This window comes from Vombatus ursinus, unplaced genomic scaffold, assembly GCF_900497805.2.
Source record: "Vombatus ursinus unplaced genomic scaffold, bare-nosed wombat genome assembly UNPS02011916.1, whole genome shotgun sequence".
NCBI lineage: Eukaryota > Metazoa > Chordata > Mammalia > Diprotodontia > Vombatidae > Vombatus > Vombatus ursinus.
Window position 1 is genome coordinate 4323361 of NW_020951694.1, and position 15650 is coordinate 4339010.

Sequence of the window (15650 nt, forward strand, 5' to 3'; positions counted from 1 at the left end):
AAGATATTGATCACAGCAAGAAACTCTTAGGGGGAAGTAGTCTAGGAAGGAATTCAATGGTGATTATTCTGGAATGTTAACTCCAAAATGTATTTTAACATACTATGATCTTTTCCTTATTGAAGATTCCTATAAATGTAATCTGAAATTTTCTTGAGGAAGAGAGTCATGTTGGAAAGCATAGTAGTCCATGCCAATTTAGAAATCTCTCTCTCCCAGAGAGAGCTAGAAGTGGGTTGAATGTTTATTTAATAAAATTGTTTCTTGCAGACTTGAGCCTAAATCACAGAGTACATTATTAGTATTAATTTTTTTCTGATACTGTGAATATTTTGATACATAATCTTTCTCTTATTTTATTGCTGGGGATTTTTTGTATGATTTCCTGAAATACCACGTTAAGATTCAAAAGATCAATGATTTAGAACTGGGAGTAGACTATGTGGCACTTGAAGACCAGCCTCATTATTAGGTTTGCTGCAGGGAAAAATTCTCAGCTACAGCAGTTAAAAAAACAAACAAACAAACAAACCCAAAACTCTACTAAGGAATATAGAGAATGCAGTTTATGTTACTGGGGAAAGCACCTACACAGGTAAAAAAAACTGAATTTTAAAGCATCAATAGGAAAACTATGATAGAACAGAAGAGTCAGTGTCACTCTACATAGCTGGCTGTGGTTTAAAAAAAGTTCTACATACTATAGAACAAAGTATATTGGTGTAAAGGAAGGGTAAATATCACAAAAGTGCAAGTGGGCTAAACTTGGAGCTATCTATGAAGTTGAAGAATGAAAAAGAAAGCAATGAAAAGTGGAAATCAATCCTTATCATTAGAGAAGTGTGGCTGTGTGAGAACAAGAGAGCGGTGCAGAAGCTAGAAAAGAAAGGCAATGGACAAAAGAAAAAAAAACCCCAAAACCCAACAACAATGACCAAACTTCTGTCCTCCATATTTACATTTACATTTTCAGGCAAAGAGGTCTAGAGAAAATTTCACACTCACCTACATTTCCTAAATTGTCAGGAAAAAAGTAACAAGTGAGGGCAGTAAAAATGCAAAAACTTTTAATGTCATCACCTTTATCTTTTCAGAAAATATCTTAAGTTTTACTGTTGTCTTTAGGGAGATCCAGCTGTGGTGAGAGGACAGAAATAAAAATCCAAGTTGAGAATAACTATATGTATTGAAATTGGTGGGGTTTGCTTATGTGCTCAAAGAATTGATAGATGTTATTATAGATTGATTAACCATTAGTTTTGAGAAATCATGAGGACAGGAATTTCTGAGGACTGGAACAGGGCAAATGTTGCATCCATATGAATCAAAGGAAGAAAAAGACTAATTTTAGAGATTTCACATTCCTCCCAATTCTAGGTTTCTATTCAATTACAAACTGGGAACATACCTTAATGTGTTTCTCAACAACCAGTTTGCAATCACCTGAAAGGGTAATTTTGTCAGACCAATTTTACTTTCTTTGGTAATAGAGTGACAGGTCATAAAGATAAGGGTAAGCAATTGGTGTAACTTATCTATACAGCATGGTCCAAAACCCTCAGGTTTGATTTCACACGGATAGAGATTTCTCATAAATCCCTCTTTGGCTTGTAACCTCCTCCTCACCCCAATCCCCAACAAGTTTTCTTCTTAGAGCCTCAGAATTTGGCCTGTTTTGTCCTTACCAGGATCTCCCTAAGGATATCAGAATACAACTTATATGTAGGTTTCCATAGATGTAGGTAAAGAGCTCTTGGCTCTCATAAAAGTGTTCCAACTATCAAGATAATAGGAATATCTTTATTTTACCTCACAAAAAAAAAAAGAATGCAGAATCATGAAGGATTCATAGGAGCCTATAAACAGTCAAGGATAACTCTCCTTGATTCTGTCACTGGAGCCAAGTCAAGCCTGCTGACCTGACTTCTGAGTCACATTGAGGAAAGGCCAGAGAGCAAAACCAAGTAACTCACTTGCGACTTTCAAGTCCATAAAGGCCTCTTCATATGATCTGCCTTCTTGAAAATAGCAGTGATACCTTCCATTTTCAAAAGCTGTGACATTGTGTATTTTCAGAGCAACATTTCCATCTCTGATATTATCTCTCACAAATGTTGTTCTTCCTCGATATTCTTCCATCTGTTCTTCATCTCTTTCTTTCCCATCTTTATACACGTAAACAGCTGGAAAGAACTGAGAACGGAACCACCTTATCTCCATTCGCTCAGCACTTTTCTTGGGGAAGAGGTGACAATGTAACGTGGCATCTTCCCCTATCGTGGTCAGGGGAGGTTCAGCATGTGCAACTACAGTAAAATGAGCTGTTCAAGAAAGGGAGAGAGTTACAGAGAAGCTAGTGATAGGGAATTGGTGTTAGAGGTGTGTGGGGGATGGAGATTGAATGATATTTCAAGGGAAGAACAAATTCATTCCCATAATATTCTTCCAGCTTCACGGACTTTCTGAAATGAAGGTGGCAATTACCTTCCACTTTTCTCTTGTGGAGAGAAGTGTAGATAGGAAATTATTTTTCCCTCCTGAGAAGTCTTCATGTTGGAAAAGAGAAACACCTACCTGAGATCCTCGTGAGCAGCTGAAGGAAGAGGACAGCTACAAGACCACTTAGCACGGAATGGTCTGGGAAACAGGTCATATTCATAATTTCTAGAGAAGACAATAACAATCATTTTAACTGTGTGTAGAGATCTGTGCTAAGTGCTGAGAAGAGATACAAAATTTACAGTAGATAAGATAATCCTAATTCTGGAAAATATAATCTAGTAGGTGGATGAAATATCAATACATTGCAGCAACACACAAGTGCTTTAGAGAAATACAAAACAAAGTACAGTATTAGGTCTGTAAGGGAAGATCATTAACAACTTTGTAATCAGGGAAGGCTTCTCACTCAGCACTTCTCTACCATGACCCAGAATCTTCATCCTGAACACTCACTCCAACTCTGGAATTCACATCATGGAAGTACTCTCTGTCTTTGTGACCCCTTCCTCTGTTTGAATGGCTTCCTCCTAGGACCTCTATTTAAGGAGGGCACACAGGCCAGCCATGTCTCCATTTCTTAAGGCTGTACTATATTGTACATCTTCATTCCCCTCAACCTCCTTTTAAGCTTCCTTTTATGTGTTGTTAGAACACAAGTTCTTTGAGAGCTGGGACCATTTCTTTTTGCTTGAATTTGTATTCCTAGAGCTGAGCACAGTGGCAGGCACATAGTAAATGCTTAACATATGATTCTTGACTGACTGGCTAAAAGAGGAGGCATTTGAGTTGTTTAAAAGGATGGGTAAGAAGGAATTCATCAGGCCAAGAGTGGAAAGAAGGACCTTCCAAACAAAGGGAACAGCATGAACCACTAGTTCCATCACAGAGACCCTGGTGAAAATAGCCCAGGACCATAAAGATGTATAACGATCTGCTTTGCCGTTACACCCTAAGGACTACAGGACATTTCCATTTGACTTGGAGTTGAAACCTCCTATATAGGTCATTTCCCCCACTAGAATGTGAGTCACTTAAGAGCAAGAATTAGTTTACTTTTTTTATTTGTATCCCCATAGGATGCACTAGGCAAATAAATAATTATTCATGAATACATAAATTTTCATTAATTCATGAGCAAAGACTTATAGGTAGAAAAGTACTAGAAATATCTGAAGGACAGTAAGCAAAAATTTTTTTTGTACTATAGAAGAGAGGTATGAGGTAAGCAAGAAGTCAGAAGACTAAAGACATTATAAATGATAGATGAGAGAGGGGGAAAAAAGGAGGAGGGAAGCCCTTAAGATGGCTATTGTAAAAGTCCAGGCAGTTGGTAACAATAACCAGTAATAGGTTGGTGGCAGTGGGGATTTGAGAGGAGGGGACAAATTTAAGAGATCTTTTAGAGGTGGACTTTACAGAGTTTATAACTGGTTGGATATAAGAAGAAGAGGGAAGACTTAAAGATAACCTAAAGTTATAAACATAGAAGCTTGAGAAAATGGTGGTGTATTAGAGAGAAGCATTGAAAACAGTAGGAGCAGGTTTAGAGCAACAGGATGGACTTGATTTGGGATATGATGAAGTTGAAGTGTCAGAGGAATACCAAGGTGGAACTATTACGTAAGCTCTTAGAGATATGGGTTTGGAGTTCAAAAGAGACTTGAGGGGACATTTGAGCACTGTTCATGAAGTCAGGAGGACCTAAGTGCAAATCTGGCCTCAGATACTTACTAGCTGTGTGACCCTGGGCAAATTACTTAAGCCCATTGCCAGAGAAAAAGAGATAGAGAGACAGAGAAAGAGAGAGACTTGGGAGTCATCTCTATGGAGGAGGCAATTGAAACCATAGGAATGAATGGCCAAGAAAGTATAGAAAGAAGGTCAAGAACAAGCTCTGGGGGAAATCAATCAACAAGCATTTATTAAATGGCTACTCTGTGCCAGATGCTGTGGTAACCCATATTAAAGGATCAAAGAGATACCAGGGTAAGTTAGGCAGGGTCTGGAACCTTAGAAATGTAATAGTGGAGGAAGCTGATGAAAGGTGTCTTCATATGTTAAGACAAGACACATAGTTTAATCCTTCATTTTACTAATTAGGAAACTGAGGGAGGAAATGAGGAAAACAGGGAGGTTAAATGGTTTGCCCAGGTTCACACAAGCAGTAGGTATATAAGAGGAAGGATTTGAATCTTTGTCATCTGTCTTCAGAGACAATACTCTATCCACTATACCACAATGCTTCAGACTTGGTTCCTTTCCCTCTTTAGGGTAGTGAACAAAGGACATGTTAGCAGAAACAGAATGACATTAACCCACAGGTTAATCAATCACAAAAGAAATGGCATTAACCTGGGGATAAATTCTCCTGGATTGCTTTTGACTGGCATATTCAAAAGAGCTTGAGATCTGCTTACCCTAGATTGATACTTTAGGAAAAGATACCATCTTTCTTTGTTTCTGCCTATGTTTATTCTTTTTATGGGAGGCATGACAGCTGTCCTGGGAGTCAGAAAGACCTAAGTGCACTTCCAACCTCTGACATATACTACTTCAGTGGCCCTGGGCAAGTCAATTTACCCCTTAGTGCTCAGCCTTGCTCTAAGACTTAAGATTGTAGAGCAAGCACTGACTTATACACCAGTATTATAGGAAGCTTAGTTGAGGAGGTCCCTCACCAGGGAGCTCCTTAAACAACAATATCACAGGTCCAGATCAAGGAACAAAATAACCAAATAAAAATCCTTTGGGAGGGCAGGAAGCTAAACACTTAAAAAAATGTTTGTTTGATTGTAAACCTGGCAGAGTTCACCTAATCCTGGACAACAAATGTGCTGCTGTATATCCAGGGGTCAGAACAAAGGGAACCCCTGGTGATTTCACAAGGTGGCTTTGATGTTGTGCTTTGATTTGCTACCAACACATCGTTATTAAGAAAAAAACCCCAACCCTGATTTTTTAAACATAACTTTTATTTCTAAAACATCCCTCACCCTCTCCACCCCAGGTTTGTCCTTTGTAACAAAGAAAAAAGGAGATAAAAGCAGTTCATCAAATCTAACCAACACATCAGTAGAGTCTGATAGTATGCAATATTCCACCACTATAGAGTCTCTCACTTTGGTAAGGAAGTTACTAATACCTTATAAGTTTCTGCTGAGCATTAGCTGTGCCTCTATTATTTGTGAAGGGATGTGGGACTGCGGAATTTGAGTACACCCAGAAAGAGTTCTATTTGTGTCAAGTTTCAATGCAAAAGTTTGTATTCATACCCTATCATGAGTAGAGCCACCCCACCTTCCGTGAGAAGAAAATGACAAACAGTTCTAGTATCTTTGTCAAGAAAATCCCAAATGGGGTCACGAAGAGTCGGACACGATTGAAACGACTGAATAACAACAAAACCTTCATTGCTCGCTTTTCCTCATCTTCGGTTGCCTACTTTCTTTTTTATCTGCTCAGTAGGGCAGATAAAGACTAGGTAAGGTAGTACAATCATTAGAAAACGAGGTTAACTTTCCCTTTTTACCCTGCCCCTCTTCTATCTGTTACATGAAGATACTTCTTTTCAGCAGTTAAGGATTCCTCTTCCTCTCCTTCCCTTCTTCTACAATCGTGTTCTGCTCTTGAGTCTACGCTGTGGATTGCCTATACACTCTTTCCCCTCTCACTCACCTGCTTGAGTTCCCCATGGGACAGACAAACCCCAAGCTCAAAGCTGCAAGAAGAGGGGAACAGAATTTTCTCAGGCTTTCGCCAGTAGCATAGGAACTTCGGAGTCAGCGTCAGGATGCGTCATCATTAGTATTTGGTTGGAGATGCACAGCTAGCGTGCTTTACGGGATCTAGCCTGGCGTTGGTAGATTTTAGCTGTTTATCCAATAGAATCCCTGAATCTAGAGACTTCATTAGTTACTAGGTAGAAAACTCATCTAGAAAATTTAAGAAGCAGTATTCTCATGTAACAATGCTGTAGTGTAATTAAGAATGAAAGCTATCAAACACACACGTATGTATAAATATGGAAAGATGTTTTTTTTTCTTTTAACTGGTCTTGTGATATCATCTATTTAGATAGCTCAAAGATTAGAAACTTCCTCTGCCAATGCTGATCTGCACTTAAACATTAAATAGTTGCTAGAGGAACTGAGAAGTTAAAATGACTTGCCCAGGGTCGTATAAATACTACCTATCAGAGGCAAGGCTTGAACCGGGTATTTTTGACTCCCAGAAAAGCTGCATAACCATTATCTATCCTGACCTCCAGTTTGCATCTGCAACTGCCTGTTAGATATCTCTAACTGGATATCGCATACAATTATGATGCCAACATGTCCAAAATTGAACTCATTATCTCCCCCCCTCCAAGCCCTTCCCCCATGTCCTTCTATTTCTGTCCAAGGGCACCACCATCCTCTCAGTCAGCTATCATGTTCTTTTACACTCGAGTCCTGTCAACCTTGGTAACATTTCTCACATACACCCTGTTCTCTCTTCTGACACTGCCACTACTCTGGTCCAGGCCCTATCATTTATATCTGGACTTTTGCAATACCCTACTATATATCTCTCTCTTCATTCCAATTCATGCTCCAGATAATTATCAAATTGATCTTCCTAAAGTGCAGATCTGACCAAGTCACATCCCTTAAACTCCAGTATCTCCAAGATTCAAATATAAATTTTTCTGTTTGTTTTTTAAAGCCCTTCATATCCTGGTCCTTTTATCTTTCCAATCTCCTCACACTTTACTATCCTCTAAGTTGGCTGATTGTTGTCTTTCGTTCTCAAAGAGGACCAAAATGACATTACTATGTTGCGGTTAAAGTACTGTGTGTCCTACTGTGGTTTATCAGACCAATAATGAGCTTGGTAGAACACAAATAGTCCATATGAAAATTTGGAGTGGAGATATCTCTAAATTTGCACATCTCATACTTCTTTTGAGCTACTGCAATTCTGCTTTGCTCATAAAGCATAGCATTTTTTTGTTGCAGGGAAGCCACGCTAGCTTACTCTCCTCCAAGTCCTTTATGATTCGATGACGCTAACCTCTTTGTTGTTCCTCTCATTAGACACCTAATCTCCCAACTGTAAATTTTTACTGCTCATCTTCTATGCCTGGAATTCCCTTCATCCTCATCTCTGCCTCTTGGTTTCCTTGGTGAAACTCTTACTTTCTGCAGGAAACTTCTATCTGGTTTTTATATAGTTCTTTGCTTGTTGTTTTCCCATTAGACTGTGAGCTCCTTCAGAGCAAGGACTGCTCAGTCACTTTTCTTATCTGGGAGGTTGACTAATAAGAACAGCATTTCAGGTGATTATTACTGTTAACTTTGGGGTCTCGGGAGTTTCAAAGATCAGGTTTGTTCTAGTGGGATAATGTATTTCTCAGAGGTTAGTCTTATCAGAATATGCTAGTTGGGGCAGGAAATTTCTAAAATAGTGGAGGCCTCCTTCAAGATAGAAATCACTAAGGCTCATCTTGTCCTTGCCAACCTGAGGGACTCTATTTTCATAACCCTGTAGTTCTGTTTCTTTGATTTCTAAGCTTGTTTTTTTTTTCTGGGGAGATGTTTCCCCAAAACTCTACCTCCTCCATGCTAGGGATATTAGGAGAGGACAGTGGTGATGAAGTGCATTCCTCTCAAGAAGAAATACTTGTGCAAAAGCATGAAAGTCAAGAACATAACTTTCAGGCTACTTTAACTGGAACAGAAAGTGTGTCATCATCATCATCATCATCACCGTCATTGTCATAGTCATATTTATAAAGTATTTTAAGGTTTGTACTTGTGCCACCTAGCTGCCTAGTGCATGAAAGGGAGTAATTAGACTGGTGCAATAAGAAGACTCACTGTGGGACCTAGGGGGTACTGTGCCTCTCTTCTACTAAGGGGTTCCCCTTAACTTTGTACCTATGCACATGTAGTGTCAGTCATGGGACAGTCTAGCCTCTAAAAAGAGGAATCAAGCTTTTTTTTCCCCTCCAACTCTCTGAACCTCTACTCAAGAGGGCCAGAGGGGGAAATCACTTATTGCTTAGGTTTGGCTCATGTCTAGGGTCTCTCCAAACAGCAAAAGAGGAGTAGAAAAGTATCCAATGTATAATACAAATCATAGGACAGCTAAATATTTCCTCTACAAAAAAGAAATTAGTAACAGAGCCTGGTCAAAAATTCCAGTCCTTTTGAACATCTGAGTGGTGCTTGATGCAATCCCTACATGGTTTTTAGACACACATGACCTATGTTAACCAAAAATCACAACTTCACAGGATATGGTAGATCTTGTGATTTATCACAAGAGAAAGGCACATGCATGTGGGAACTCCTTATACCAAGGAAGGAGACCGTGATATAGGCAGACACTTGAATATTTACGGGTTACAAAAAAAGGAAGAGTCTCATGGAAGGAGTGGAGAGCGATCCCCTTCCAAATAGGAGTGGCATGGAGGAGGAATGAAATGATAGGGGAGGGAAAAGGGACCAGTCCCCTCCTGAAAGAGAGGAGAAAGGCTGAGAGAGGGAATAGGTCTATATCTATGATTCTATGATCTGTACCAGCTATACCAGTGGAGAAAAAAGGATCAACATGGAGGCAGGACTAGACAACTGATTGGATATGGGATTTGAGGGAAAAGAAACAAACATTGAATTCCTGCTTGCAGCATGAAGTTCATAATATTATGTTTTGTGAGGAAAGTGGTTACTTTTCATCTATAAGCTTTGAGATCACTAATTGAATGGGGAGTCTGGGAGCAAAATCCTTGGGAGAAAGACACCAACAGGCATGTTCTCATTTGCCTGGAGTTTGTCTGCTCTTAGGAAAGAAACCAATCAGCATTACTGTTGAACTGCTCCATTAGCAACAGTGTTTGAGATCCTCTATTTTTGGTATTGGAGAAAGGTCAAAAGAAAAGTAAGCACGTTAACTATCCTTTTTTATTTGTAATAAATGATAGGTTAAAAACCAGAAAACTGTTCCCAAGGAATTCTGGGTACTTTCATTTCATTCAGTGGTTCAGTTCAAAGCTATGTTACCATTGTCATGAACCCTTTGAAGAGTGAGAGTAATCTCAGAATTAGTCAGAAGCCACCCCATGGGTGAATTCAGAATCAGTCTTAGAATCAATTTGTTTAATGTCTGTATGACCCAAGACAGGTGAAGGGGAAATTGTGTGTGTGTGTGTGTGTGTGTGTGTGTGTGTGTATGTGTGTTTGTGTGGCCATAAATGGCTTTCACTTTGGACTCACATAGAGCTTGAATTTTTCCTGGGGCAGACAGAATCTGATGAGGGAAACAGAATTTTCTCACATTTTCTGCTTGATAGGATGAGACATCACTGATCCAGAGCGTACTCACTGACATGCTTGGAACCCAGAGAGAGGAAATCAATAAGGAGATGAGCCACTGGTGTTGAGGGGCAGGGCTTGATGTGGTTGTTATGGAGTACAACTGAAGAGTCCTGCATCACATCATTATAGCTCCCAAGTGCTCCTGAACTGAAATGAAAGGTTGTGAAGGTTGGGGTGTGCATTTGGCATACATGTCAGCTGGAAGGTACCCAAAGGCTCATGTATAGAGGAGAGATCACTGGGGAGAAAGGATCCCATTCCTGGCAGAATTCCCACCTCCTGATGGAAATGATCTGTTTTCTGTGGCAGCATCTGTGATTGTCAGAGGAGACTCTATGAGATGTACATACATTCAGAACCCCCTCCTCAAGCAAGAGAAGGTGGGCTGGATTTCCACAACAGGTTAGTTTTTTCCTCCACTCAGAAATATAACTATTGTAATGGAAAGTGTGTGAGTCTATTCCAACCTAGATCTTTGGGATGAACAGAGGTACAGAGCTGACACTAGGAGCTTCTTCCTTCTCCAGAGTAGCTTTGATGTTCCCCAGAACAGGATAGGCTGAAGGTTTATGTGTCTTATGTTTAATCACTGAATGTGACTATTCCATTCCAGATACTTTCTTCTAGAGGGCCCAGCTCTGGAGGGTGTGTTCCTGCTTGTTCTGGGACTTATTCTTGCTGGAGCTATTTATTTCACCTGGAAACAACATGAGGAAAAAGAGATGTTCTTTAGAGAAAAAGAGAATGCATGATTTAAAAAGAATATTGAATATGTGGAAAAAGGTAAAAAGCAAAGTGCAAAAACTCCTGAAATGGAGGGGAGTAGAGAGAGGACAGTGACAGAATCTAACACTATATTTCCAACTGTTAGCTAAGGAATGAAACCTCTCATCCAATATTGATTCCTACTCTACCACCAAACCAATTTCGACTTTCACTTCCCAGGCAGAAACCATCCTCATGTATCTATCTTTTTATGTTTCTTTTTCAGAGAAACTTCAGAAAGAACTCAGTAAATTCTGTCTTTTAGCTAACCAGGAATATGTATGCTTCTCAGCTGCTTGTGATGACTCATATCTTTGTTCTGTTAACAGAATGGAGAAATAGCTAGTGAGTGATTCTGATGCATTCTTGGAGACTGAAACAGAATCTTTTGTCAGGTGTGTCAAAATACAAGATATATATATATATATATATATATTTTTTTTTCTTTTAGGAAAAACTCTCTTCCTAATGCATAGGTATGCACATGACTTTCTGACACAAGCTTCTTCAATTGTTTTTCATTACCTAAGAAAGTCTTAACATTTGAGACCTTCAACCACTGATATGCTGAAGGGCAAAAGAGATTCTTGGATTGAACCTGAGTCTAGGAGAAAAACATTCCTAAAGTCACCTTGAAGGAAGACTACAGAATAACTCCAAAAGGCTTATCTGCCTCTTTCAGCTCCACAATGTCTTTTTCATAGACGTTACCCTCTTTGAAAAAATACAAATATTTTCCACTGCCAGAGACTGTGACATCATATATTTTTATAGCAACAATATCTTCAGTGACAGCATCACTCACCAATGTTGTTCTTCATTGATATTTCTCCAATTGCTCTCCTTCTACTTTGTCCTGCTGATACACATGGAGAGGTGAAGTGGTCTGGGATTTTACCCACCTCCATAAACTTAGCTTTCACGGGGGATAAGCTACAGTATAACTCCATGCCTTCTCCCACCATGGCCAAGACGGGCTTAGCCATTCTACGAAATGAGTGGTCAACAAATGTTAGAGAGGAACTGAAGATGAGGCATCTGAGTGAGGTAGGGAGCAGAAATAGACATTATTATAAGAGAATGATAGTGCACTGCTTTATGAGGGACATATTGTCTCATCTGAGCATTTATCTGGGAAGGTCATTCTCTGATAGGACAGTATTTTACTTTCAGTTCTTAGAAAGAAATGTTCAAATTATGGTGGAGGCAGACTAGAACTTTGTGCCCAAGCTTTGGGAATAGCAGCACCTCTCTCCCCCAGGCCTTTGGCCCTGCTTCTAGTCTGACCCACCCCAGACATTAACCAGGAAAATAATCTTTAATAGGTGCTTAATCTCAACCTTCTCAGTAGCCACCTGAGAAAGAAAGTTTTTGTCATCAAAATCCTTGGCAATGTCAAAAACGTTTCACTGTCAGAAATGGCTAAGGAATGAACATTATCAATAGAAATGAAACTAAAGAAAAACATTGTCATTTGCTTTACTATTACATTCAGGGGTGTCGTGAGACTCAAACGAGATAATGGATGTAAAGCACTTTGTAAACCTTGAAGTGCTGTATAAATGCCAGTTATTATTATTATTATTTATTATTTATTATTATTGTTGTTGCTGTTCTATGGTTACCAGGCCTCAAATCTGGTGATGATTTCATTCCTGAGCCTTCTACTGCCCTCTTTCTGAGCTCATGCAGGATTGATGGAGAAATACAGGAGTGTGCTGTCAAATGTTTAATATATGGGCTCTGATCAACAAATTTTATTTGTAGTCATTATAGATTTTTGAGGTGTAAATGATCACACTGAAAATTTTATAATAGTTGCTCTCCAAGCTCAGGGCTGGCCCTAGCACACCCTTGGGTTGCACACTAAAGACCACTGTGCTTTTTTGCATCTGTTCTGTGCATTCTCTTCTCCTATATATGTTATCTGATAGAATGTGAGCTCCTTGAAAGCAGGGGTTATTTTGATTTTCTATTTGTATCTCTAGTACTTAGCACAATAATTGCTTAATAAATGCTTTCTAAATTCATTCACATGGAATTATTTGTTCTTTTGAAAAATTTCCATGGAACAAAGAAAACAAGAAAATCCTACCTCAGCCCAGTATGAGCTGCTGGAAGATGAAGGAGATGGTGATGCCAAGCAGAGAGACATCTAGGAAGCTTGTCATTTTCTTTGCTATGTACAACAGAAACTCAGGAGGGGATTCAAAAGGAAGATAGCCTTGGAAAAATTATTATTTGAGGTCTTTAAGAATATGAATCAGTAGCGGTAGCTAGGTGGTGCAGTGGATAGAGCACCAGCCCTGGATTCGGGAGGACTGGAGTTCAAATCTGACTTCAGATACATAACACTTACTAGCTGTGTGACCCTGGGCAAGTCACTTAACCCCAATTGCCTCCCCAAAAGAAAAAAAAAGGTGACATTTAAAAAAAAAGAGAATATGAATGACTGTCTGGCATGTCTGATATAGAGTGATTTCCCAAAAGGGTTGGACTAGATGGCCACAGAGGTCGTTTCCGGCTCTCAAATTCTGTGGTATTTGAGCATCCGGGGAATAAAGCTGTGATAGTTTTGCCACGCTCTGTCCTGGTCAGACCACATCCACAGTATTGTCAGTTCTGGTATGTTTTATGAAGGATATTGATAAGAATGCCCAGGAGGGCAATCAGGATGATGTTTTTTTTCTTCATGTTTTTTCCCCTTATTATTGGTTGAAAGAACTGGGGAAGTTTTTCCTGGAGAAGGATTTTGGGAGAGGCACAGTTGCTTGATAGTATTTAAAGTACTGTCATGTGAAAGAAGGTTTAGACTTGCTTCAGTTTAGGCTAGTTGTAAGGAAAAACTCCCTAAATAATTAGAGCTATATGAGGTGAAGTGAACTGGGAGTAGTGTATACCCCTTGGGTTAGAGGTCTTTGAAGCGGTGCTGGATGGCCTCTTATCAAGTATTGTACAGTGTGGATTGTTTTTCAGAAATTGGGTGGACTAGATGTTCTTTGGAATTCTAAAATTGTAAAGAATGTACGTTACAAGAATATTCAGGATTATTACAGCCAAACAGTGTTTCCCGAGATAAGTGGTGAAGAATTCCTGAGAGCCAGCTGGAAGCTCTGGAGAGAGCAGGGCAGGTTTGAGGGGATGCTTTCTAGAATCTGGAGGATGAGCATTCTTCTCACTTCAAGGAGTATTTCCTTCTCTATCTTACCTTAGGCTGTTAACAACACAGAGTTCTTGTTCCTAAGGAATGCTGTTTAAAAGATGGATGAAACAAAAGGAAATTCTAGCATTTTATATATTTTATAATAATATAATATAATCATATAATATATTTTATATTTCTATAGCACATAGAATATTTTATTGGAAATTGGAATTATTTATTGGAATATTTTTGGTTACATTTTCCACTAAGTCTGGATTGTTGTATATAGAGCTAGAATGAGGAAGTACTCAAAGGGTAAGAATTTGTTGTTGTTTAGTTGTTTTTTTAGTTGTGTCTAAGTCTTTTCGATCATTTTTGGAGTTTTCTTGGCAAAGATAGTTTGCCATTTCCTTCTCCAGCTCATTTTACAGATGAAGAAACCAAGGCAAACAAGGTTAAGTGACTTGTCCAAGGTCACACAGCTAGTAAGTGGCTGAGGTTGCATTTGAACTCAGGGCTTCTTGATTCCAGGCCTGGTGCTCTATCTCCTGTGCCACCTATCTGCTCTAGTAAGAATTTAACTAGGTGAAAAATAAGGCTTAGTTAGGGGAAATTATAGAAAAACAAGGTTGAGTAGTAGAGAGTTCAGACACATGTCAACTGTTTCAGCATCTGGTTGAGTGATCCTCAGACTGATGTCATATGAGACATTCTGGGGATAGAAGTAATTTCAGGGAAGAGGTTGTTTTTCTGACCTGGAGAATCCCTGGATAGCTGTGCAGCCTGCTGCTATTAGGACCTGGGATGACAGTGAGAGACAAAGAAAGCCCATCTGATAATACCATGTCTGATTACTACAGCTATCAAGCTCAATTTTTGAAAATCTTATTTCCTTAATTAATAATGTACCTATATTCTTTGATGATCTTGGAAAAGACATAATTAGCACTATTGTAGTCTGAGAATATTCATTCTTTGCCGGATCCTGAACCTGGGTACCCTCAAGGCTAATCATAAAAAAGTTCTTAATTGTAAAATTGAAAGTGCCATTAGAAAATCTTTGTTAAATTAAATTTTTAAGTATTTCAGAGAATTTGTGTTGCTTCCTGTGAAATCTCAAGCAAGTTGCTTCGTATTCCATTTCACCTCATATTCCTTTGCTGTAAAATGAGAGATTTGGCACAAGTGATATTGTCATAGAATCAAAGAATTACGGAATTTCAAAGTTGGAAAGTGATCATCAGATTAAATCCACAGTAGAAAAAGAATTCTATCTACAACATTGTTTGTTCACATTTTGCTTGAACTTACTACCTCCTGAGATTGCCTATGCCACTTTTGAAAAACTTTAGTTTTTAGGAAGCTTAATTCTTATTCTAGTTCTGACTGGATCCTTCCTTATATGGCATGAAGACCTCGTGATCATCCTCTTCTTATACTCATCCAATACAATCCAATAAACATTTGTTAAGTACCCACCACCAGTAAGATACTGTGCTAGGTGTTAAGGATAATAAAAGGGTAAGAGCACTAGTGTTCAAATCTTAGGTCTGTCACTTAGTACCTTCTGTACTAAGAAAGTTCTAAGAACTTTCTGAGTGGCAACACCTCATTCTTTTGTCCTTGTAAAATCAATTTATTTAATCCACATATAAAAATTTACATTTATTTCTATTAAATTTAATCTTACTAGATTCTGCTTAGTGTCAAAATCTTTTTGTATAAAACTACCTATACCCTTTGATCCAGCAATAGCACTGTTAGGTCTGTTTCCCTGATTAATGAAAAAGTTCTAAAATATTTATAGCAGCTCTCTTTATAGTGGCAAAGAATTGGAAATTTCAGGGATGCCTGTCAATTGCAGAATGGCTAAACAAGTT

At 38.8% G+C, this 15650-nt stretch overlaps 1 protein-coding gene across 1 annotated transcript in view; it reads right to left on the reverse strand.

Moving 5' to 3' along the window:
* The window catches only part of BTN2A2 (butyrophilin subfamily 2 member A2), a 16366-nt gene extending 10063 nt beyond the window's left edge, over positions 1 to 6303 (reverse strand). Inside the window, exons 1-3 of the mRNA XM_027857190.1 lie at positions 6178 to 6303; positions 2575 to 2664; positions 1974 to 2321 (exon numbers count right to left, since the gene is read on the reverse strand). Of these exons, the coding sequence (XP_027712991.1) occupies positions 1974 to 2321; positions 2575 to 2659 (433 nt within the window). The 5' untranslated portion in view covers positions 2660 to 2664; positions 6178 to 6303. The remainder of the gene's footprint in view (positions 1 to 1973; positions 2322 to 2574; positions 2665 to 6177) is intronic.
* Between the last annotated feature and the right edge of the window lie 9347 nt (positions 6304 to 15650).